The 26,717-nt window shown below is 31.5% G+C and overlaps 2 protein-coding genes across 2 annotated transcripts in view; one reads left to right on the top strand and one right to left on the bottom strand.

Annotated features, from left to right (window-relative positions):
* The window catches only part of LOC130890838 (nuclear migration protein nudC), a 62,341-nt gene that overhangs the window by 744 nt on the left and 34,880 nt on the right, over positions 1-26,717 (top strand). The window lies entirely within an intron of this gene.
* Positions 156-16,723, bottom strand: LOC130890839 (uncharacterized). Its single transcript, XM_057795208.1, has 4 exons — positions 16,475-16,723; positions 3,731-3,835; positions 3,076-3,442; positions 156-2,615 (listed from the first exon to the last, which is right to left on the bottom strand). The coding sequence occupies exons 1-4, from the start codon at positions 16,502-16,504 to the stop codon at positions 2,590-2,592; spliced, it is 528 nt and encodes a 175-aa protein (XP_057651191.1). The 5' UTR covers positions 16,505-16,723; the 3' UTR covers positions 156-2,589.

Raw genomic sequence — 26,717 nt, 5'->3', positions numbered from 1 at the left:
TTAACTAATCTATTTTTATAAAAAAAAATTAACTTTGTTGAGTTTGTTATCAATTTGTCTATGTTTTTGTGTATTTTTCATTATTTCTTAACACAATTATGCTTTTTAAATTATCTGCATTGGCATATACAGTGTGTGTATAAAATAAAACAACATTTATAAGAATAATTTTTAATTTTACACAAATTTACTAAATACATCTCTGAGTCATACAAGTTATTGACATTACAGAAATAGAATAAATATAAATAATTTTACAATATAGTTTTATATCACAGTAAACATATTACCTACACATTTTTTAAATTGTTAAACTAATTTTGCCAAATATAAAGAACACAAGTTTATCTTGGTTTATCTTGAAGTTGTTTTGATTATAAATCAGTTTAAGAAGATTATTAAAAGCAAAACTGTGCTTGGGAAGCAATACCTCTTGAAAAATAATTCACTTGTCTTGGAAACTTTGAACCAAATGTATATTGTGAGAGAACATGTTGGAAAAGCAACAATATTTGTCTCTTGGCTGTTAAAGAACGTTCTGAAGTGCTCTTAGATGCTCTTAAACTGCTCTGAGTATCTTGTAAGAATCTTCTAGAGCCTCAAATTGAATGTAAAGTAAAGTAAAGAAGTAATGGACTGAAATACTGTATTTTATGAAAAATAAAGTTTACCATGAAGTTGTTTTGATTGAAAATCAGTTTAAGGAGCAATACTGTGCTTATGAAGCAATATCTTGAGTAAATCTAGAAAAACAATTGTTAATTAATATTGAAACATTGTTAGTCTACTTAGAGATGCTGTGAAAGATTTCAAACAAAGATATATTGTGCGAGGAAGGGTTAGAAATGCAAAATTTATCATCCAGATACATTCAGAATCAACCCAATTGCTATAATGTACAGAGAAGAATAGGAGAGGCTAGGTAGTTTATTCTTTTTCCCATATAGCCTTTACCTGTATGATTAAATAGTTAATGAAGATTTTGGAGTTCCCTTAACAGATTCATGAGAATCTTATAGAGCAAGAAATTATATAATATGAATGATGAATAAACTTGTTTTCTGTTCTTCTACATTTGGCTAATACATTTTAATCTTCTAACGAGAAATAAAATCTAATATAGGATAGTATAGTATTCTTATATTGTGTACATAACATCATATTAGAAAAGAATAAGAAAAAAATTGATTTCATTCGAAGAATTATTTTTGATAAGTACCCAACTAAAGTTATGTTAAATATTTGTTCTAAATGAACTGGTTAATTCAAAAAGTAGCAGAAATCTTGTCATCGAAAGCATATGAAACCCAATGATATTTAATTTATAACGACGCAAAACATACTATAAAATTTTGGAAACTATTAAAGAGTTCCAGTGCCTGGGGTTACCTTTAGAAATTCTAAAATTAATTGATTTATACCGATAACAAATTGTTTGTAATCAGATATGTAAAATGAAACTTGAAAATACGTTAGATATTCTTCTATGTTTTTAATTTTTCTATGGTGATATATATTTCATATGTTACTTTAAAAAAAGAAGATGAAACCTAACCAAGAATTAAAAATGCGCGGTACGAATAGAAAGAATATTTTGTTTATAAAGAACGGATTATAATTTGTATTATTTCTCGTGAATGAAATCACAAAGTGAAGTAATTATTTGTGAAAGAATCTCAAACGATCATTGGTAAAATATCAACAACAGAAATCGAGTGAATCTTGAAAAAAATGTTTATTTCAGAGGTGAAGTAGATAAAAACCAATTAGTTTGCTTAAAAAACACAATCTATTCGCATTGAAAGAGATTGTGGATCAACTATGCCATATTAATGTTATATATTATTGTCTCTATACTCATAATATTTAATTTATTACTTTTCTGTGGTTATCTGTTGAAAAAAATTGGCAGAATTAATTTTTAATATAATTCGTTGATTTTTCCTTCCTCTTTCTTGTTAAAAATAAAATTTTTTGAAACCTCTATATTCTTCATTCAGGTTCACATCATCAAAATTAAATTTATATTTGTTGTTGACGGATCTAAAAGTGCTATCAGATCCCAAACTTGTAAGTTTATTTCTAGAAAATTGCTACTTTTCCATTTTAAACTATTAAAAATGATATTTCCAGGTTTTTATTTAATTAACTGTTATAGAAAGTAAAAGGCAGTGTCAATAAGATACATTTTAAAAAGCGAAAAAAAAAATGTAACTAATTTCCTTTTTTTACTCCTTAATGGTTTGATATGGTTAAATTTCTTCTCAGGCCTTACAGTTTCATGAACTGATACTTTAGAAAAGAGAAAGGGGCAAAACATCTGAAAGAATTAACTTTAAAACGATCTTGCAAGATTATGTATAATTTTGGATGTTTTTAATGTCTCCAAAAGAATCAAGAAGCATTTTTTATACTTCAAAAATGGTTTTAAATTCTTGTACAAGAATCGAATCGAATTCTCCACTAGTTAACGTTGGTTCCAATAGATATTTTGCCATTTTCTTTTTACTGTGGGGAAAATAGGAGAAGTACCAGTCCATATGTAACTATATAGTCCAAGAACTTCTTGTACTCATTCATCTTAGGCATTCAGTACCTTTGGTTCTGGGCCCTCACTGAAACAAAAAAAAAATTACTATTCAAGTTACATCTAACATCATGTATCTGCTGAAACAATATACTATGTTGCCAAATTTAACTTTATTTCATAGATAATTTGAAATAAATATTTGCATATACTGTATTTTTTGTAAACAGTGAAAGGGGGTGTTGGTTGACAGATTTTAATGTGATTTGATTATCAAAAATTTATTTAATTTTTTCAAAAAGACGAAAAAAAGGTTGCATAAAGTTTTGGTATAACTATTATACGAGGAGAGCTAAGAAAGTGCTTAGACGTTTGTTGTAGTGTTAATGTGAATGTTTTAACCAATAAAGTAAATAAATTTTTTGATATACGAGACTAACTTTAACGAGTTTTCAATTAAAATAGAACAATTGGAGTTTTGGAGTTGATTGCTATATATATACGAGGTCGGTATGATGAACGATTGACTTTATATGTTAATAACTCACATTCTAACAACAGTATAGCCGCCATGATTCCGATCGTGAACACTACTGACATTGTCAATACCAGAATAGTTAATTGGTGTTTTCTACAGAAACTCCTCTGAGGCGGCCTGTGTCGCGTATTCATATTAACTACAGTGAAATGCGTACTGCTGGCGATTGACACGCTGTCAGGTTCTTTCTTATCGACGTTAATAGATGGCGGTAGGTGGTCGACACCGTCGACCGATTGTGTCTGAAGGTAGTAACGTATATTCTGGTCACGTGTCGAAGTCAAAGGAGGTTCATTTTCAACATCAGGTGGTTGTTCGAGCTGGTGGATTTGCGCCAAATTGGCGGCGGTCAATAGGAGTGAACCGGACCTGACGCTCTGAAAAAAAAATTGGTCGATATGAAAGATTTTTTAATATAAAACAAATCGGTAACTTGATTTTTTGTTTGGTGATTATTTTTCGCTGTTTTTAGGTTAGATAGAAGGTTTTAATAGAAAAAAAAGTGGTTTTTCCTATATTTTAGCCTTGAATACATCGTAAAATGTAAATAAATAAACTCTAATTCAATTAAAAATATATAAGACGTTTACAAATATGGAAAAATAACAAATTCAGTTGATTTATAATTAAATTCTTTCGAGTTTTATAAGGTTTGATATACTTACTTGCGTACTGTTGTTGCTAGAAGTGGAACCTTGACTACTTTGCGAGCTACGAGCTAGTGTGGGTCTTGGTATATGCCAACTCTTGTCGAGATCTGCTGCTTGGATCTAAAATTTAAAAAAAAAAAGTTGATTTTGTAAATAAATGTGTGGTAAAAGCTTTTACGAAACTATTAGCAAGTTTTTATAACGACCATGATATATAATTGATGTGTAATACTAGTTAGATTACGAAATACAAAATATATAAATACAGGGTGCGGCATCAGAACGAGGAAATCCAGTTATTTAGTTGTCAAATGAGATATGAGAAAAAAATTCTCAATATAAAAATTAAAAAGACAAAATTATATGTATTTTTAAATGGAACACCTTGTATAGTTTTATATTTATGGCATCGTCTCGTTATTTGCGCCCTTTTTGAGGTTATGCAATATTATATAGGGTTTGTTCAAAAATATACATTCCCATTTAGTTGCGACACCCTATAGCTTTGTAAATTTTTATATACAAAAAAATTTATTGAGGCTCAGTAAAATTTTGTACTTTAATGTCAGTGACGTAACGAGAAACTTCGTTTTTGTATACAGGATGTATGGAAATTTAGGTAGATAAAGGTTTTTTCTGATTTTCTGAATGAAACACCCTGTAGAATTGTTGATACTTTATGCAAAAACAAAATTATCAACGCCCATTAAAATTTTGTCCATTAATGTCATTGACGTAACGAGAAACTTCGTTTTTGTATACAGGATGTATGGAAATTTAGGTAGATAAAGGTTTTTTCGGATTTCTTGAATGAAACACCCTGTAGGATTGTTAATACTTTATGCAAAAACAAAATTATCAACGCCCATTAAAATTTTGTCCATTAATGTCATTGACGTAACGAGAAACTTCGTTTTTGTATACAGGATGTATGGAAATTTAGATACATGAAGATTTTTTCGGATTTCTTGAATTAAACACCCTGTAGGATTGTTGATACTTTATGCAAAAACAAAATTATCAACGCCCATTAAAATTTTGTCCATTAATGTCATTGACGTAACGAGAAACTTCGTTTTTGTATACAGGATGTATGGAAATTTAGATACATGAAGATTTTTTCGGATTTCTTGAATGAAACACCCTGTAGAATTGTAGATACTTTATGCGAAAACAAAATTATCAACGCCCATTAAAATTTTGTCCATTAATGTCATTGACGTAACGAGAAACTTCGTTTTTGTATACAGGATGTATGGAAATTTAGATACATGAAGATTTTTTCGGATTTCTTGAATGAAACACCCTGTAGAATTGTAGATACTTTATGCAAAAACAAAATTATCAACGCCCATTAAAATTTTGTCCATTAATGTCATTGACGTAACGAGAAACTTCGTTTTTGTATACAGGATGTATGGAAATTTAGATACATGAAGATTTTTTCGGATTTCTTGAATGAAACACCCTGTAGAATTGTAGATACTTTATGCGAAAACAAAATTATCAACGCCCATTAAAATTTTGTCCATTAATGTCATTGACGTAACGAGAAACTTCGTTTTTGTATACAGGATGTATGGAAATTTAGGTAGATAAAGGTTTTTTCGGATTTCTTGAATGAAACACCCTGTAGAATTGTAGATACTTTATGCGAAAACAAAATTATCAACGCCCATTAAAATTTTGTCCATTAATGTCATTGACGTAACGAGAAACTTCGTTTTTGTATACAGGATGTATGGAAATTTAGATACATGAAGATTTTTTCGGATTTCTTGAATGAAACACCCTGTAGGATTGTTGATACTTTATGCAAAAACAAAATTATCAACGCCCATTAAAATTTTGTCCATTAATGTCATTGACGTAACGAGAAACTTCGTTTTTGTATACAGGATGTATGGAAATTTAGATACATGAAGATTTTTTCTGATTTCTTGAATGAAACACCCTGTAGGATTGTTGATACTTTATGCAAAAACAAAATTATCAACGCCCATTAAAATTTTGTCCTTTAATGTCATTGACGTAGCGAGAAACTTCGTTTTTGTATACAGGATGTATGGGAATTTAGATACATGAAGATTTTTTCGGATTTCTTGAATGAAACACCCTGTAGAATTGTAGATACTTTATGCAAAATGGTTTTCAAACGTTCTTGGGACATAATCGACAAGATATACGTGAATTATTACGCAAATCAATCATCAAAAGATTTGTTAGAGAATTTGAGCCTAACAGGATCCTAGTACATCACAATATTGCAGTAATTGCACATTTAAAATACAATTTTCCAAGAAATTAGATCGAAAATGGCGTATCAACATGGTGTCCATCGAATTCTCCAGGTTTATACAGCTTAGATTTTTTTCTACGGGCTTATATAACTGATATAATGTATAGAATATGTTTTATAACTATGCAACGACGTAAACGTTTAGTCCTTTTGAACATTTAAGTTTAGATTTAATTCTTTTTGTAATAATTTCCATTTTACGTTAATATTGAGGTTCACTGGATAATCTATTATGATTAGTAGGTATATTATATGAAAAAAAAAAACAATCAATCTGATTAATTCACCCACCCCGTATCGATACAGTTTTTTATTGTTAGATGTCTACAATGCTACGCGAGAAAATGAAATTTTTTAAGCTACCCTGTATAATACTGCCACGCGGAGTGTCTAGAAATATGAAAATATACAGTGTGTTTTATTATGAAAAAATAAAGTTGCAACGTATAGATATTTGTCAAAAAAAAAAAATTGAAACGACCTTGCAAATTTGCAAATATTGGTTTTTACAATTTGCCGGATCTTTCAGAATCTATTTTCGTAACAGTCAACAGCGTGGAATTTTTATTAGCAACTCGTTAGAATGTGGGTGTAGATTATGCTATAAATAGGATCGTTCCTTATAACAAGAGTTCGTTAAACTGTTTTATTTTAATGCGTTTGGAATTTCCGAATATACGAATGCCGAAAATTCAAAATTCCGTCCTGGATATTTTTCCCTCGACGATAAACAACGTTCTGGTCGGAGTACTGAAGTTGATGATGACCAAATCAAAGTCATAATTGAAGAGGATCGTCATATAAACACTTAAAATGTTTCGGGCTGATTAAGAAGTTTGATATTTACCTTAAACGAAATGAAACCCTCCCTTTCTTGAAAAGAATCATCATTGGGGATGAAAATTGGGTCTTGGACAGTAACATATTTCGAAAAAGATCACGGAGCAACCACTACAAACCACATCGAGCTACATCCAATGAACCAAACGATCAATTCTGATGTTTACTATCAAAAGTTACACCTGGTTCAATATTTTGCTGATTAGGACCAGAAATTTCAATCATGAAGCTGAAAGAATGACGGTGAAAGGTCGTAGATTCCACAAGCTCCATCCATCTTCAAGAAGCTTTGAGCTTCAGTGCAGCGACAAGTTTCTGGTTCGAGGGGTACAGACTAAGCCTAAGAAGTATCTACAGTTTTGCCAATGAGGACTCGTGTATACAAAAGATCGAAGGACTAAATTTGGCAGGCGCAGGTTTCATAAAAGAGAGCCACTGGTTGTTGGTGATGATCGATGACGATTCAGATGATTTAAGATTAGAAATTTGTCCAGAAGATCGCCGAGATAGAGATAAATTGATTCTAAAACACGTGGAAGAAGATACAAAGATTATTTCCATGAGACGGTGCGTCATGAGCTCGTGTCTCACTCAAAGAATTGAAGCTTCGTGGCTACCGATGCGTGATTACTTCCGCAGGAGTAATTTAAGACATACCCCGACCAATGACAACGTTTGCGCGCGAAAAATGATAAATTCCAAGACTTGTTAGATGAAATAGTAGACCTAGTAGTCTCCCGAGTTATTTCAAGCAATTTCCCTACAAATTGTACGCGATTTTTTTCGTTTCAATACCTTTTTTTGTCCAATTAGAACTTTTCCATAACTCCCTTTACATTTCCGCCGATACGAGCCGAAAGTTGATGTCCCCGAGGCGAAGCCGAGGACACCAAAACGCGCAGGACCGAAAATTCAACTTTCGTAATATATTATTTCCTACGACCGGTTATTATTATCTTTTCTTTGCCTGAAGTGACGAAGGAAAAACTTGCTGTCGATATTTCAACCTCATTCGTTTCGATAACCACATAATCGTCTTCAGAAACCAAATATCGAGTTTCGTAAAGTCCGTTCTGTATAAAATAGTGAAAGTATTTCGTTTCTTTTATTTTCTTTTGATTTAATGATACGAAATCTCATTACAAAATAATATTAATATTTATGTAACTGCAGATCGTTGTCTTACAAATAGCAAAACCGTTTTCGTATTGAATAAAATGAAATAAAATCACCTGCAATTCATTTAAAACGCCTTCTTTCTTTTCTTTCGTTTGGAATCGTTGGAATTAAAAGACAAATCCGTGGGAAGAAAGAATTATTTGAGGTTTGTTGTTGTACCACATACACTGCTGGCCAAAAGTTTGAAACCACCTTAATTAAACAAGGAAAAAATATCAAACAAGAGTTAAATATTGTTGATCTCGCCCAAGCATTTGATAGGGTACAACAACTCGAAGAACTGAACAACGATGAAAAATATAATTAAACTGTTAAATCATCCAATAAAATCATTTTTGACAATCATTATATTTGAAAATATTAACATTCCATGCTAAAAAAAGCTATAGTTAGCTAAATTGATGTTTATCAAAGAATTCCCCCTTCAAGTCGGGTTGTCACTGCGCGAAAAAGTTTCTGGGTTAGTGACAACCCGGTTTTACATTCCATAACTTTTTCCAAAAGTCTCGATATACGGGCAATCAATTTGTTGATAGTGTTTTTTCCACAAGTTCAATGGGATTGAGATCCTGGCTCTGAGGAGGCCAAATATCCCCTGTATATTTTGGGATAATGCCTTGTGAGCAAATGAGTCCATCTCCAATTAATGGTAAGCCCGAAGGAACGGCATTTAATGGCTAGAAAAGCAACCCCGGACCTTAATTGAGCTACCACCATGTTGATAATTTTTTCTTGGACGCTGGGCTAAACATAAATTCCTCGTTTTGAACCAAACACCTCCAAACTTGAACTAATCGGTTCGGAGAATTTCTTTAAATTCTTCTTCAATTCAATCTCGATGGCAAGGGCATCCGTTTTATTTTGTTTTATGGCCTTAGTAAAGGTTTTCGGACGGCGTTTCCCTTGAACCAAATAAATGTATAATTTGATTATTCATTATGTTGTTTTATTGGGGTCTTAAACTTTTGGCAGACAGTGTAGGTATCCGAAAGCTCGGAATATATATTAATTAGTACACTTTGGTGTACGCAATCCCACAATAAAAACGTTCACACACTAGTAAAACATGAATTGCAGCAATTCTTAACATTCTCTAGGTATAAGTTGTATTTTTTATTGATCCAGAAGAAGGTTGTGGGACTATTGGGTCACTTCCTGGTGGTTTTTTTTTTAATTTACAATGTTTCAAGCGCGAAAAAAACAACAACAAAAACAGTCCTTATTAACAAAATACTTTTACTAATAGAAATCCAATTTAATTTTGACGTTTAATTGAAATTTACTTTGAAATTCATCTGTTTCGTGAATTTTTTTTTAATATGATCGGTTCAAGTGAAAATCGTGACTGAAAAATAATGAAATTTTTACGTAAGTTTAAGTGTAATAACCCCAACGAAATATTATGAAAATTCGAATAATAAAATATGAATTTTGATAATATTCATAATTAATTTCACGCACTATATACGAGGATCGTTACTTAACTTGACAATGCCATCATAAAGTTTTGACGTTTTTAATGGTGGACGTACTCTAACCCAACAAATTCCAAGTAACCTTCTACAATTGAAATTATCTTTTCCGATATATTAGGAAAAACCAATATAACTGCATCTTTCTACCTTTTTCGTTATTTTATACACAGATTTTGAACGCCTAGATATCAGCGGAACTACGCAGTTTCCAGAGATTCGACTCGCGCGATTTAGTTTATTGTTTTTTTTTGATTTATACATACTTAGGTGTATTTGAAAGGGTTATGAACGTCTTGAAGATTATTTTGATCCATATAAATTGTTCAGTAATGTAGATTAGAAACAAATAATTATGAACAGATCGCGGAAACTTAATTTGTTAAAAATATTGTAGCGAAAAATAATAATTAATGTTATTAAATGCGAAAGAAGAAATTTATGAATCAACTAACCGATTAATTTATTTATAACGTAACAGGCTCTGCCTAGATTTTAACCGACCTTGACACGTTTTAGTAGAAACACCGTTGTACGCTAAAAATAGACGAAAGTTGATTTATTTAAATCCGTAATCTTAATATTTTCATTTTTTCAAAGTAATTGATCTGAAACTTCCCAAACTTCGTTATTTTGAACGAAATGTTATGGTTTTTATTAAATTTTTAGAATCTACGCTAAATTTCAACATAACTTTATATAAGGAGTCGTATGCCTAAAATCCACCATTTTTTAATTATTTCAAATTTTCAAAATTTTTGGAATTATGCAGCCCTCCACTAAAAAAATTATATTTCCAAGTTTAACTGAGTCAGGTTTAATATTTTTGGGATTTGGATAAATAACACTTACAGCTTTCAAAATCTGTGAAATCCCGGGCAAAAATTTATACAGGGTGTTCAGAAAATGGTACCGAATTTCGTTATCTAAAAACTTGATTTTTTCAAATGGCAACCCCCATTTTTTTCTTTACCATTGGATTCTACGCTTTAAATTAAAGGGACTTTTATATTTCTAATTAACGGTTTTTGTAGAAACTTGAAAAAACTGGTTTTTAATTGTCGTTGGTCTGGAGTGACCAAAAAAACTTAACGTATCAACAAACAAACAACAACTTGACGTCTAAGCGTTGCAAAAGTGTTAAAATTGATTATTTCAATTTGCCGATAATATACGGGGAATGTGATATGCTTATTAATCGAGCCTGCGATACTTTCCGTTTGCGATATACGTATAGACCACTACCCACCCCCGATACACTCATTCATAACTGTAAAACCGTTGTGAAGGACCCAGAGAACGACTAATGTTGTGAAAGCAAGACTTGTTGACGACATGGATCATCTCGTTGAGGTTCCTTCGGTTTTCCTTCTTCCAATTTCGCAATTACTTCGCCCGAACCCTAAAAACCGGCCAGAACTTTATTAGTCATGGACGTTTGTACGTCCGGCATTGAATTCTTGGCACCATTTGGGCATCTGTACACTTTACGCAGTTAGGAATGAATGTCCACAACAGAGGAACGTTTTTTGATGAATCATACTGCGTAATTCGCAACTCACGTGGAAGTTTCCTTTTGAAACGTCGTTGCAAAAGTGTTAAAATTGATTATTTCAATTTGCCGATAATATACGGGGAATGTGATATGCTTATTAATCGAGCCTGCGATACTTTCCGTTTGCGATATACGTATAGACCACTACCCACCCCCGATACACTCATTCATAATTGTAAAACCGTCGTGAAGGACCCAGAGAATGAATAATTTTCGACAGTCATTAATATTACGTTGAATTAATCGGATTTGATTGGATAAATAGTCGAAAGTCCTAATTTCTCTATAAAATACTATAATGAAACCATGGTTAATGTAAAAGAAGTGGTAAAGCAAAAAATTTGATTCTATATAATGAACTAATTGGACCCAAAAGGTCCTTTATCAAGGCAAAGAGGATCTAAGGGAAAGCTAGTGGTAGGATCACCAAAAACTCTTCAATGGAGTACCACGGCGTTTAAGCCCAAAAGTTTAACGTAAACACGTAGAAATACAACGTTTTGTGCATCAACAAATCATGCAAAGAAAAAGTTTTTTTTGAATTGACTTGGTACTAGTCCCAATTTCTTGAACGTGGTCTCAGTTTGACTTCCCTCCCAAGTTTTTCTTCAATTCAGGGTCTTTCCTTCGGTTTTCCTTCTTCCAATTTCGCAATTACTTCGCCCGAACCCTAAAAACCGGCCAGAACTTTATTAGTCATGGACGTTTGTACGTCCGGCATTGAATTCTTGGCACCATTTGGGCATCTGTACACTTTACGCAGTTAGGAATGAATGTCCACAACAGAGGAACGTTTTTTGATGAATCATACTGCGTAATTCGCAACTCACGTGGAAGTTTCCTTTTGAAACGTCTAACAGCGTTCCTCGGGTATTTTATTTTATAGACAATCCTCGTATAAACCGTAAAAATTTCGATTTTTTCTAAATCGATTAATTCTGAATATACGGAGTGTCAAAATAAATAATTTCAGCTTTATATCGACGATTTAATCAAAAGTAATCGTGTAAATATTGAAAATATAGATTTTCCAGTTTCCTTTTTTGTAAATTTTATTTTTAAAACCGCTTTTTCACACTACAACTATTAATTATATTACAGACTATCTCTTTGTACGATTATTTTATGATACACCCTGTATATTTCAGTTGGTATTGTTCTAAGTGGTATTACGTGTTATAAATTCGTGAAAGCTCGACGACCTTCTTAAACAGTACAAATATTTCATTGAATCGTATACAGATCGTCAAATTATTATATAAATTCATCGAATACCCGATTAAATGATTAGACAAAAATTTTTGTCCAACATTATTAACAGAAATTGGAAATATAAGATACATTCGAGAAATAGAGGGTGTTAAATATCAAAAATCAAAGTGACGCTCATCGTTTTTTTCGAAAATCGCCATATAATTCCTCCAAGAACATCAAAAAGTCAATAAGGAGTAATCCTGTGCAATAAAACAGACTTTTATTAACCTCATTGTATATACATAAAGGCGCAAAACAAAATGTAACGGAAATTCGACCAGGAGTCGTCTCTCGGCCACCGTATTTGTCTGATTTAGCTCCTCGCGAACTGGTCGCGAGAATTATTGAATTTTATGCGGTTTAAAAATTTGAAAGTTCGTGTCTATCGTTCGTTGCGAATGAAGGTTAATTTAGAATAAACCACGATCGACTTTTATTTGTTTAAATAATTATTGTTGATATATAATTACACGTAAATAGTTTGCGGAATGTTTCAATCATTAAAATTACTTGTCTAAGCCTTGGGCGGTCGTAATGCTTTTTCAATTTGCGGATAATATTAGTCGAAAACGTTTTATTATGAAATAATAACTATTAATAAATAATCTTGACATTTATATATCTTCCAAATGGCGGAAACTTCGATAATCTGTTATAAAATGGAGATCGTGTCGATTTGATTACAAGAATTATCCTGAGGAATTTTCTAATCGGTTTTTATCGTTGACGATTCTTTTAGACGCTTTTTTTTTTTGAGATTTGAATGATTTGTTTTGAAAATTTACGAGCCCTACGAGGGCTGTTACTTAAGTTATGGGTTATGGCTTTATCGTTTTCAAAAATATTCTCCGTTAAGATCGAAATTTTGCGCGCGTTCGAACCGATTGGGTAACAAACGGTGGATGACCCGTCAATTCGACGTTTCGACCGTTCAAAATTATTTGAACTGATGTGTGGTAAATGGTTTCCGTGGTTTTTCTGGCTAGCAAAAGCTGGTGTCTAGTTTTTCCGAAAAAACGTTTGCTTCGTAATGCGCAATAGCTTCGGAAGATCAAGACCAAGAAAGATTAAGAATATTCTAGAGGGAAAATAATGGATAAATCGATTAGCATAGAAAAGATCGTTCGATTCATGAATGCCCAGAGGTTGAGATGGTTTGGGCATATTCAAAGAATGGAGGATAAGCCTGGGAAAAGAGACAGATCCTGTATCAGATCTAGTTCACCAAAACTTAAAAAACAAAGGATGTAAGAGAATCGGCAAAGACCAAGGTTAACACCAAGCTGTAGTGCCAATTGTTGATGGTGATTATTGTTCTAGATGCTTCTTTGGAACTTAAATTCTGTTAGTGTTTCAAAAATTGTACTCAATGTCGTCTTTGATGAGTTTACTAGATTGTTTTTTGTTGATATTTCCTTCCGAATGCTTATTTGCAGCGAGAATGGCTATATTATGCAATTTTCCTGTTGCTGATTCTTTTGGTTGCTTCTATGGAGCTTGAAAATCGAAATTAGTCGTGTTTCAAAATCTATTTTTATCATTCTAGACGTTTGTTTAGAACTTGAATGATGATAATTTTCCAAAAATCATGGAAAGTTCATTCAATTTTGTCTCTAATGAGTTTTTTATCCAATTTTCCTGTTGCTGATTCTTCTGGTTGCTTCTATGGAGCTTGAAAATCGAAACTAGTCGTGTTTCAAAATCCATTTTCATCATTCTACACGTTTGTTTAGAACTTGAATGATGAATAATTTTCCAAAAATCATGGAAAGTTCATTCAATTTTGTCTCTAATGAGTTTTTTATGCAATTTCCTGTTGCTGATTCTTCTGGTTACTTCTATGGAGCTTGAAAATCGAAACTAGTCGTGTTTCAAAATCTATTTTTATCATTCTAGACGTTTGTTTAGAACTTGAATGATGATAATTTTCCAAAAATCATGAAAAGTTCATTCAATTTTGTCTCTAATGAGTTTTTTATCCAATTTTCCTGTTGCTGATTCTTCTGGTTGCTTCTATGGAGCTTGAAAATCGAAACTAGTCGTGTTTCAAAATCTATTTTTATCATTCTAGACGTTTATTTAGAACTTGAATGATGATAATTTTCCAAAAATCATGGAAAGTTCATTCAATTTTGTCTCTAATGAGTTTTTTATCCAATTTTCCCGTTGCTGATTCTTCTAGAGCTTGAAAATCGAAATTATTTGAAAATTACCGTTTTTCTGTTTTATCTAATCTTTTAAAGAGTTTCAAAATATTCATCGTCGCTTATTTTTCTGTATATTTTTGACTTTTGAATTATAATTTGTTCCTTTAGAAAGTAACTTACATATTTCTTAGAAATTTTGAGTTTTCTGTTCAATTTTCCCTAGTTACTTCTTACAAAATGTTTAACCGCAAACGATTTTTCCAAATGTTGATTTTGTTCATGATTTTCGGTCCCCGAATCCTCGATTTTACTACACCGGATTTTCCATTGATATCTTATAAAAATTTACGTAATCTTCTAAATTATTCCCCAGGCTGTTTGTCTCGTGTTTTCATTTATATAAAAACGTTGATATGGAGATCAAGTGCAACACAAAAAACTTATTAGTTATGTATTCAGATATTTTAATATGTCCTAGATACAAATCTATAATCAAAATCTAATCGATAATCATCGAAGGATGTCTTTAATCAAATTAGAGCGACTAGATTCGTTATACCGACGTGAACTGTACTAATTGATGTAATAAACCGCAAATTCAATCGTCGATACAAAATAAATTGTTTATTTATATGGTATTGCAAAAATTTCAAACAATTAGTAATAAGATTGCGTAAAATTCAACAAATATCAATTATTATTTTATTTTCTATAGTTTCATAATGGTATTTATCGCCGATGGGGGAAATTAAGTGAAAAAACTACGGCGAAATTAATTAGTTACCACTTGAGTAAATATACAAAGTGTTTATGAAAAACTCTTCGTTTATAAAATAACGAAATTGATATAATTTTAATTATACACTACACCCTGTAGATATACATTCGAGTAGGTAATTATAAATTACGAAAATCCGGTTTTTGTACTACGAGTAGAAAAAAATTCGAGAGAAGTGACATCTGAGAAGGTCGTCGGAAAAAAAATGAAAAAGAAATGCAAGGTTACCGTTTCGAAATTTTCGTAATATTTTCGTCATTATTTTGTTTTGCTGCACGTATGAGTGTAATAAAAACGTTTACCTCGCAATTTATTTCGAATCTGCGCGATTGAGAAAAATTTTTTTTGATATTTCGACTGTTCCGAAACGTTTTCGTGACGAAGAACGGTTTCTCGGTGTATCATTTAGAATTCAACGCTCTATTTTGCTCTATTGGTGACGAAATGTCCGAAGAAACGGCCTCTGGTTATTTTCCAATCGAATTTCTGAGAAATTACAATGTTTTTCTACGGTAGCACGACGTCCATCATGTGAAACTTGCCTTCAAAATGGAATATAATCTTCTACTTTTCAAAAACTCCTCGGCTCTGTTTATTTCCAAATCCTTCTCCACCTCATCCGACCATTTCGTTTTTAGTTTCACTTTCCCACGGTTCCATATACGTTCCAGCTATTTCAAAATCTTGATTTTGATCTTGAATCTTTTGGTTTGCTTGTACTAAAATGTATTTTTGTGTCTATTTTGACCTGACTATCATTTCAGCTACTACATTTTTGATACTTTGCTAAAAAAATTGTACAGAACTTTCAATACACCCACCGTATAGTTCAACGAACGAAATAATTAAATTTTTCCCTACTACTGACTTTTAATTTACTAATTTTAGTAATTTTTTTTTTATTTTATAATTAATTTTAATAACGACTAATCGCATAACTATTCAAAAGCCGTAGAAAAAATATTGTAACCTACTCGCGTTTGATTATATAATGTAAATTCATGGGATTTTACAAAAAAAAAACTGGAATTAATGAAACAATTAGAAATAGGTTAAAAAATTCATGCCTAACGTATTTTTTTTTCGCATTTTATTATTGTTAATAAAGCACGTAAAATGAAAAAAAAAATTGCACAATCGCCCTTCAGAAAAAGATTAAAATTTCATTTTTAAAATAATCAATTTCCAAAAATTAAAAAACTATCCACAAACAAAAAAAAAATATTTAAACTTACGCTATCAGGGATAAAGTTTTTATTTTCCATTTTTCACATGAAACTATGAGGAAGACAATGAAAAAAAAATAAATTAAAAGAAGAAGAAAACCCTGAAATAATCATCCACTGCACACCACTCTCTTCACGCTCAATCTTATTTAATATCTCGCTTGAATTTGAAGCGGACTTGCGGCGACCGCAACTTGTTAGTCACTGTCTGATTGCAGCATCTCGAAAACATTTTCTTTGCTAACTCTCCCCAAGTTCGCCAAAGATCGCCAGTCGTCGGCCAGACTAGCGAGAAGTAAGTTTATAGCCACGTTGCCAAACCTTTATATCCATTTTTATTTCAATATTAAACATCACGTGTCATCACATGAAGTCATTTTGATATATGACACATATTCATACTTGACAAGAAATATTTGAAAAAGTACTAGTTCCAATTTTAATTTCAAGTTATATAATGAAAATTTTCGATCTTTTCGTTTGTATTTGGAATGAGAACCCAGGTGCGCGCTTCCAATTGTCTCTGAATATTCATTATCATACATTTCTGAAGACTACAGCTGTACTGATTTGTTTAAAGTGGTGAAAAATATTTGCTTTCGTAACACGCAAACAGTTGTCAGTTTATTTATTTCGAATTACAGTGGAAACTCGATTAACCGGACCAATTGTTTTCATTAGGGATTCGGATAATCGAAAGTCTGGATAATAAAGTATGGATTATAGAAAGTCCGGATTATAGAAAGTACGGATTATAGAAAGTCTGGATAATAGAAAGTCCGAATATTAGAAACTACGGGTAATAGAAAGTCCGGATAATAATGTACAGATTATTAAAAGTCCAGATAATAGAAAGTACGGATTATAGAAAGTCCGGATAATAGAAAGTACGGATAATCGAAAGTCCCAATAATAGAAAGTACGGATTATAGAAACTCCATATAATAGAAAGTACGGATAATAGAAAGTACGGTTAATCGAAAGTCCCAATAATAGAAAGTACGGATAATCGGAAGTCCGGATAATAGAAAGTACGGATAATCGAAAATCCGGATAATAGAAAGTACGGATAATAGAAAGTACGGATTATAGAAAGTACGGATAATAGAAAGTCCGAATATTAGAAACTACGGATAATAGAAAGTCCGGATAATAAGGTACAGATTATAAAAAGTCCGAATATTAGAAATGACGGATAATAGAAAGTCCGGATAATAAGGTACAGATTATAAAAAGTCCAGATAATAGAAAGTACGGATTATAGAAAGTCCGAATATTAGAAACTACGGATAATAGAAAATCCGAATATTAGAAACTACGGATAATAGAAAGTCCGAATATTAGAAACTACGGATAAAAGAAAGTCCGAATATTAGAAACTACGGATAATAGAAAGTCCGAATATTAGAAACTACGGATAAAAGAAAGTCCGAATATTAGAAACTACGGATAATAGAAAGTCCGAATATTAGAAACTACGGATAATAGAAAGTCCGAATATTAGAAACTACGGATAATAGAAAGTCCGAATATTAGAAACGACGGATAATAGAAAGTCCGGATAATAAGGTACAGATTATAAAAAGTCCAGATAATAGAAAGTACGGATTATAGAAAGTCCGAATATTAAAAACTACGGATAATAGAAAATCCGAATATTAGAAACTACGGATAATAGAAAGTCCGAATATTAGAAACTACGGATAATAGAAAGTCCGAATATTAGAAACTACGGATTATAGAAAGTCCGAATATTAGAAACTACGGATAATAGAAAGTACGGATAATCGAAAGTCCGGTTAATCGAAAGTCCGGTTAATCGAATGTATGATGAAAAGCGGATTTTGTGAAATGAAATAAGTTTAATAATAGTGATACGTATTAATTAAAAATAATACTTATTTTAATTTGGTTTGAAATATTTTGTAATTGGCATTTGACGTAATCTACTTTTTCTCTTAATTGCTACTATATCACGAATTCAGCTGTAGTTATCTCGCAGCATCATTATCTGTTTATTTTTTAAACCACTTGAGAGTTGTTTCCAAAGCTCGAATTGCTTTATCATGAGATTTTCCTACATCATTTTCCACGTCTAAATTTTCTTCTGTCCATTTATCTACGATAGTCCGGATAATCGCGAAAACCGTATAACCGAGGACCGGATAATCGACTTTCTACTGTACTACAATTTTATAATAGTTTTCGTTTCTCTTTATAAAGTGGATTTATAAAAAAATTCGGCAACGTCGCTGGATACCGACGACAATAAATATTTGCGACGGATCTACCGGGTACAATTTTTATCAACAAAATGCCGATTGTATAATAATTATCTAGTATTTAAATAATCATTATTCGATACAGAGCGAATTTCAAATATGAAGCATCTCATATACGAGGGTGATATGAAAAGTTTTCATATTTGTATATTCTACATTTAAGTATAAACATTTAGTTCGACGATGCCGTTTCAAAAAATTAATTGCTGTTTTCAAAACAAACGTTTACGTCCTTATCTGATGGAAATCTTTCTCTCGCAAGCGGAATTTTGCGCGATTTTCTCAAAATTTTGTTTCTAAGCTCTTGTCTACAATTTTTTTTGTGGCTTTAAGAAATATTCGTAAAGAAATGGATAATTATTTTGGTCCTATGTGTCGAAGAGTTTTCCAAAATTTTAAGAATGCTATTATTCAAAATAAACTTTGATTATAACATATTTTTATGGCTATTTCCAAAAATTTATGGTCCACCCTGTATTTATCGAGATTTAATAAACTCGATTTGACATTTTTAAAACCGAAACTATTTTTTCGGATTGATTATTTAAATGCGATGAAAGTCTGTCAAAATCTTGATTAGAAAAGAACTCGCGTGATTTTTAGATGAAAAAAAGTACCGTTTAGTTGCTTACAAAAAAAAAAAAATTAGACTAACAAAGAAATTGTTAACTGTAAATATAAAATTGGACCATCCGTTGCAACCCAATATTCAAAATAATAATCATTATCCGAGATGAAATCTATGGACTTATCGACGTTTATGAATCTCGATCGTTAAGCCTCTATTATAATTAATAAATGGTTTGTATTATTTGGACGTTATTTACATTCATTTATTTTTATGGTAAACACCATCCAATATACGTGGTGCGACAAGCTTTATATAAAGTTTCAACTCGCTAATTCGATCCAGTTTATTATTAGATTTCGGTTTTGATTACGCTGATCCTTATCAGCAAAAAACTGAACCGGCTGCGATTGAAGATAATCGTCATTTGTTCAGATCAGGACTATATGGAGGATGTGGCATCACTTCCCGGCCAAGCACCTACAGTTTCCCACGAGTTGTCAAAGATGGGTGGGTACCATGGTAAACCTTTCCGATTTGACCATTCTGGTAGCTTTTTTTTGATTGCTTCATCCAGTTTCGTTAATTTTTGATTGTAAACATCAAAATAGATCGTTGGGCTCCTTTGAAACAGATCAAAAAACCCACGACGTTTGTAATCCCACCAAACTAACAACATGACATTTTTTTGTTGTTTTACAGCTTTCGATGTGGTTTGTACTGTTTGCTCCATGATCTTTTTCGAAATATGTTTCTGTCCAAGACCCAATTTTCATCCCCAGTGATGATTCTTTTCAAGAAAGGGTGGGTTTTATTTCGTTTAAGGTAAATATCGAGCTGGTTAACCAGCCCGAGACATTTTAAGTGTTTATATGACGATCCCCTTCAATTATGACTTTGATTTGGTCATCATCAACTTCTCCAGAACGGAATTTATGGTGAGCCGCAGCAACTTTATTTTCTTCACAGAAACTAATTGCCTTAATAACAATGACGCACTCTAAAGTCAATGTGACCAGTATCACGTGACAAACTGCAAAGTACAGCACTAAAATAAGTTATTAAACAAAAAATAAAACCAGACTCAGATTGTGACTGATCCAAGAACAGCAGGGATCACTTTCGGGACTTCTTTTTTTCGTAAAAGCGTTTCGCCAATTTTAGAAGCACCACGTATGAACGCGGACCACGATTTTCATCTACCTACTTCACGTTCAGAATTAGTTCGCGGCTCGATACTGTACAATGCGAAAAAATGCACAATCATTTGCCAAGTGGAATCAAATCTATCAACAAACAAACGTATTCCAGATTTTGTTGTCCACGCGTACATTTTTCCAAATCTTAAACATTTAATTTCCAACGGCGATATCGAGATATTCGAAGAAATAATAATATTTTAAAAGAATATGTCGTGATTTGCGAAACTGTTTGTTTTTCAAAAATTGCTCTTTACTTTATGATTACCACCCGTGGCTGTATTTCGTTGCGTTGTTTATATTTTAAGGTTGGTAAACCTGACCCGGATTTCATTCAGCTATGATCGAAAGTAGATTAATACCCAGTGGCGTCTTAAATATAAAAGACTAGACGTGACTAATACCCGTTGCAATGCCGTATTACAAAAAAAAAATATTAAAACAAGTTTTTTTGCAAAGGTAATAGCAAAATTTCGATTCCTATGGTGATTTCACGGGGCTATATACGAGGTGTGACTATTAAATAACGATATTCATTTTGAATTTTGACGCAAGGTCCGAAATTCCATCCCATTCGGCTTTTTATTGTTCAAATATGAAGATTTTAGGCACCAAGTTTTGCACACACTTTTCGCCCAAACGTCATTCATTTTCAACATCTTCTCGATCATTTCGAAAACGTTTGAACCATTCAAAAACACGTCTCCATACAAACGGCTACACCGATTTGTCTACGGGCGCAGTTAACAACACATTCCATCAAGTTTTGTATCAGATATTTCCTCTAGTACCTCGGAGATTATTAATTATGGATGTCTTTGAGCACTAACATCGCATTTACCATTTCGGATCGCGAAATGGAAAACATTTCTTACAGATTCCCTTTCCATTTGGATGATTGTACCGAAAACTGTTTTCTTCTATACCGATTCGCCTTTTTTTTAGACCCAAAAAAGGTCCTTTTACCTCGACTTTAAAGGCTACGTATTAAATAGGCGAATAATTTAAATATTCGAAACAAAATAACAAATGATCGATCGGTACTTTCGTTATTTAAAACCTCATCAATCAATCTATCGTATAAGTTGTACCACATATCGCCGACAAGTACCATTTGATCGATATCGAGTAAAACATTACAAGTACTAATTGTAACATTTGATATATTTATTTCCGGTTTGTTTAGATATCCTTCCTATTAGCGATTCAGAGGCGGTACTCGAAACGGTCGTACCCTCAAGTTTTATCATTAGTAACTAAGAAACTATGACTAACTTTCGTCATTTTCTTTGTTTTTCTTTCTCTCTTCATCTATAAGGTAAAAAAAACTGATTGTCGTGAATTGTCTTCCACTTTCCTTATCTCCCTCCCCGTTTCTCTTTCCTTAGGTACTTTTAGAACCGTCCCCGTATATGAACGCTGAGTTTTCTTTCCCATTTTTTTAATAATCTGTTGAACTATAAGTTAAATACCCGTTTTAGTATTTGTTTCTATAATAAATAAGGATAATCAAATATGCAGAAGGAAATTTCAAAATATGCGCATTGATATGCAAGTCATTGAGTCAAAATATGCACAAAATTTTTGAAAATGTCGATTTATTATATAAAATAAACTGTTTTTAGTTAAGAAAACCGTAAAATATGAAAACATCTCTCCACAAAATCCAAATTAATGGATTCAGTAATTTTTCTATCTAAAATATTAGTTACTTGGCTAAAAAATTGAAATCCAAAATATTTTCTTAGGTCTTCTCTCTGTCTATTCTGTTGTCAGCTTCATTTGATTTTTTTGTTAGATTTTATTGCCAAATTTCTTTCTTAGAAAGCCAGAAAAGATTTTTTTTCTAGAATCTAGTTATTTTTTTCACTATTATAACCTGGTTTTAAAATTTTAGTGATACAAAATGAAAAAGATTATGTTGGGTTTGAGAAGAACAAAACTATACTATACAGGGTGTCCCACAACGAGTTAAGACGTTTGGGTTTTTGGATACGATCTTTTTAACTGAAATATGTTCAAAAATTTGTTATTTTCAATAGAACATCCTGTATATTCATACAGTTTTGAAATTTACGTAAGTTTAGTGTACTTTTGTCTAAAAACTTTTTTCGAAAAATGCGTACTTTTTGAATTATTAATATTTTTGTGAAAAATTTGATCGTTGCAGAACCTTATAAATTATTTTTTTACGACTACACCCTTAAAGATACGAAAATGGTTTTTATTCGGTTGCTTTTAGCAAGTTCAGATGTATTTGAATCTATATTGAAAAATTTTTCATTTTATACAGGGTGCGTATAAAAAGTGTTCAAATTATAACTTAACATAAATATCAAATTTCTTTATTTTTTTAAATAGAACACCCTGTATATTAATACATTTTTGAAATCTACGTAAGTTTAGTGTACTTTTGTCTAAAAACTTTTTTCGAAAAATGCGTACTTTTTGAATTATTAATATTTTTGTGAAAAATTTGATCGTTGCAGAACCTTATAAATTATTTTTTTACGACTACACCCTTAAAGATACGAAAATGGTTTTTATTCGGTTGCTTTTAGCAAGTTCAGATGTATTTGAATCTATATTGAAAAATTTTTCATTTTATACAGGGTGCGTATAAAAAGTGTTCAAATTATAACTTAACATAAATATCAAATTTCTTTATTTTTTTAAATAGAACACCCTGTATATTAATACATTTTTGAAATCTACGTAAGTTTAGTGTACTTTTGTCTAAAAACTTTTTTCGAAAAATGCGTACTTTTTGAATTATTAATATTTTTGTGAAAAATTTGATCGTTGCAGAACCTTATAAAATATTTTTTTACGACTACACCCTTAAAGATATGAAAATGGATTTTATTCGGTTGCTTTTAGCAAGTTCAGATGTATTTGAATCTATATTGAAAAATTTTTCATTTTATACAGGGTGCGTATAAAAAGTGTTCAAAGTATAACTTAACATAAATATCAAATTTCTTTATTTTTTTAAATAGAACACCCTGTATATTAATACATTTTTGAAATCTACGTAAGTTTAGTGTACTTTTGTCTAAAAACTTTTTTCGAAAAATGCGTACTTTTTGAATTATTAATATTTTTGTGAAAAATTTGATCGTTGCAGAACCTTATAAATTATTTTTTTACGACTACACCCTTAAAGATACGAAAATGGTTTTTATTCGGTTGCTTTTAGCAAGTTCAGATGTATTTGAATCTATATTGAAAAATTTTTCATTTTATACAGGGTGCGTATAAAAAGTGTTCAAAGTATAACTTAACATAAATATCAAATTTCTTTATTTTTTTAAATAGAACACCCTGTATATTAATACATTTTTGAAATCTACGTAAGTTTAGTGTACTTTTGTCTAAAAACTTTTTTCGAAAAATGCGTACTTTTTGAATTATTAATATTTTTGTGAAAAATTTGATCGTTGCAGAACCTTATAAAATATTTTTTTACGACTACACCCTTAAAGATATGAAAATGGATTTTATTCGGTTGCTTTTAGCAAGTTCAGATGTATTTGAATCTATATTGAAAAATTTTTTATTTTATACAGGGTGTATATAAAAAGTGTTCAAATTTTAACTACATAAATATCAAATTCCTTTACTTTTTTAAATAGAACACCATGTGTATTAATACATTTTTGAAATATACGTAAAATTTTAATATACTTTTTGTCTAAAAACTTTTTTCGAAAAATGCATACTTTTCGAGTTATTAATTTTTTGGCAAAAACTTGTGTTTCTCTCTCTCTCTCTATCTCCTTCCCCGCTCCTTTCCATTCTCTTTCTCTCCTTCTTGTTTCTCCTTCCCCGCTCCTTTCCATTCTCTTTCTCTCCTTCTTGTTTCTCTTTTCGGGTTTCCTTTCTTGCTTGGTGGAAATTATGCAAATCGGCCGCCTAGTTTAGCCGATTTACCTACATCCGACTTTTTTATAGGGTGTATTTAAAAGACGAAATGTTTGAAACAAAAAAAAAACTCGAAACGATACAAGGAAAATGTTGTAACACCACTGCTATAATTAAAAACGTGTACACGTAAAATATAGTTGCGTGAAATTGAGAAAAATCGCGTAGAGGTTACGCATAACTTTTTCCTAGGAAGTAAACAACCCACGCATCGAATATACTGTTAATTACATATCAGGTACGAGCTGATTAAACCATTATTTGAAACAAAAGGATTAAAATTTGAGCCGGTAACTTTTCGCGGTCGGTTACTTTGAAATTTCGAGGTTATGTAAAGTGGACACACTTTTTTGTTATTTTCCCATTGAGGATTCGAAAGTTTTAGAACGAAATTTGGTTGGTTTATCTCTAAACGCATTTTTTTCGCTGAACTTTCCGATTGAAGTACCAAATTTTCATTTTCAACACAGATAATCCGGTTCCACAACTCTATCCATTTAAAACCGCATTGCCAGTACAGATTCTTGAATCAAATTGGCAAGTTTTATATAAAAAAAAGTCGATCGAGCTTTTGGAGCGTCCGCATGGTTTTAATTGTAGTTTCCTCAAACTCTGTACCATCTTTTTCCAGTATTTAGAGCTAATCCTAAACCTTTTAGAAACTCTAGAATGTGGGATGGTTCCAATTTCCAGAGAACTTCGTCTTTTATTTCATACGCACCCAGGTGCTGTCTCAGCATCTCTAGGTTGTCCCAATAATTGGTTTTTCTCCTATCTACCTTCTTTTCCGGTGCTTTCCGGTGTTCCGGAATCTAGTTTAATGGATAATTCCTCTTCAGATTGAACTGGACACATTTGGATCTGACCTATTCCAGTTTCGTCTGCTATTTTCGATCTGTTCATTTCTTGTATGGTGGTTTGATCCCATTTGCTTTTGCAGTTTATTATCGAGGTGAAGTTTTTCTCAAAGCTAAACTTGAGGCATGTACCAGGGTTGGTCATTATTTAGGAACTATGTGGAGATGCGGGAGATTTAGAATCGCTTCTGGTGCAGCAAAATTTCAGATCTCTTAACATATATAAAAGGTCTAAGAGATAAAAGATAAGAAAGTTTTTACATTTGATTTTAATTCTAATAAAAATTAGATTGTAATTACAATTCTTTAATGTCTTATAAAGAAACTTGCGTAAGGAAAATTGTTGTATCTTTGTTTTTGTATATATTTCGATTATGATTAATTAATATCATTATATACGGTATGAGATGTGCAACACGAACATTTTTTTAGTATCTTCTGCTTGTTTTTATTAAATATATAAATTACATACTCAGGAATCGGCCTTCGGAATAATGAGATGATAACTGAATTATGCAATAGCGGAAAATCGAAGGTAACACCATAAAATATATCATCATAATTAGTTATTATTAGAATTATTATATATTTTTAAGATTAGATCATCTATATTAGTTTAAATACACGAAGCGAATCATATCTACAACATAAAACTGCCATCAGTCCGGTCGAATTAGACCGAAAAATAAGATTGGAGCTATATAAAGTCCCGCCAAGCTAAAAATCGGTAAAATTGTTTAAAATATGATTAAAAATAAAATTTTAAAGTTTCCCGTTATTTCCTTGTATGGAAAAAATGTTATTCAAGGTCAAAGGTCATAAAAATGAGCAAAACCGTAAGTTTTATCAAAAAAAAATACTTCGACTTCGACCCTCGTATTTAAAATATTGAGTTTAACCTCGCCTATCGCTTGTTCGATTTCTATTAATCACAAATATTTGTTGTTTTGTCGCCGACTACAAAAACGTGCAACAAAAAATTAAGTATCTCGCTATAATGACGATGTTTTTTGTAACCCACATTAATACAACCAGTATTTTGGCTTAACTTGTTTATTATGTATGAGAGATAGAGTGAATCATCAGTTTTAAACGGCTAATGGAGCGGATAGATTTGTTTAAGATGTATACTCATATCGTATTTCGAATTTAACCCAACCAAACCTAATTTAACCCAACCAAACTTAATTTAATCCAACCAAACCCAATCTAACTCAATTTAACCCAACCTAACCTAATTTAACCCAACCAAACCTAATTTAACCCAACCAAACCTAATTCAACCCAACCAAACCTAATTTAATCCAACCAAACCTAATTTAACCCAACCAAACCCAATCTAACTCAATTTAACCCAACCTAACCTAATCTAACTCAATTTAAACCAACCTAACCTAATTTAACCCAACCAAACCTAATTTA

The sequence above is a fragment of the Diorhabda carinulata genome, chromosome 2 (assembly GCF_026250575.1).
Source record: "Diorhabda carinulata isolate Delta chromosome 2, icDioCari1.1, whole genome shotgun sequence".
In the NCBI taxonomy this organism is placed as follows: domain Eukaryota; kingdom Metazoa; phylum Arthropoda; class Insecta; order Coleoptera; family Chrysomelidae; genus Diorhabda; species Diorhabda carinulata.
This window is presented reverse-complemented; position numbering and strand designations above follow the sequence as displayed.

Bases quoted from the DNA above. Each gene is read 5' to 3' on its own strand.
- LOC130890839 (XM_057795208.1), bottom strand. From the start codon at position 16,504: ATGGAAAATAAAAACTTTATCCCTGATAGC. The intron at 3,443-3,730 runs GTAAGTATATCA...TTTTTTTTTCAG, and splicing joins CTAGCAACAACAGTACGCAA to AGCGTCAGGTCCGGTTCACT. The intron at 2,616-3,075 runs GTGAGTTATTAA...TTTTTGTTTCAG, and splicing joins GGCTATACTGTTGTTAGAAT to TGAGGGCCCAGAACCAAAGG.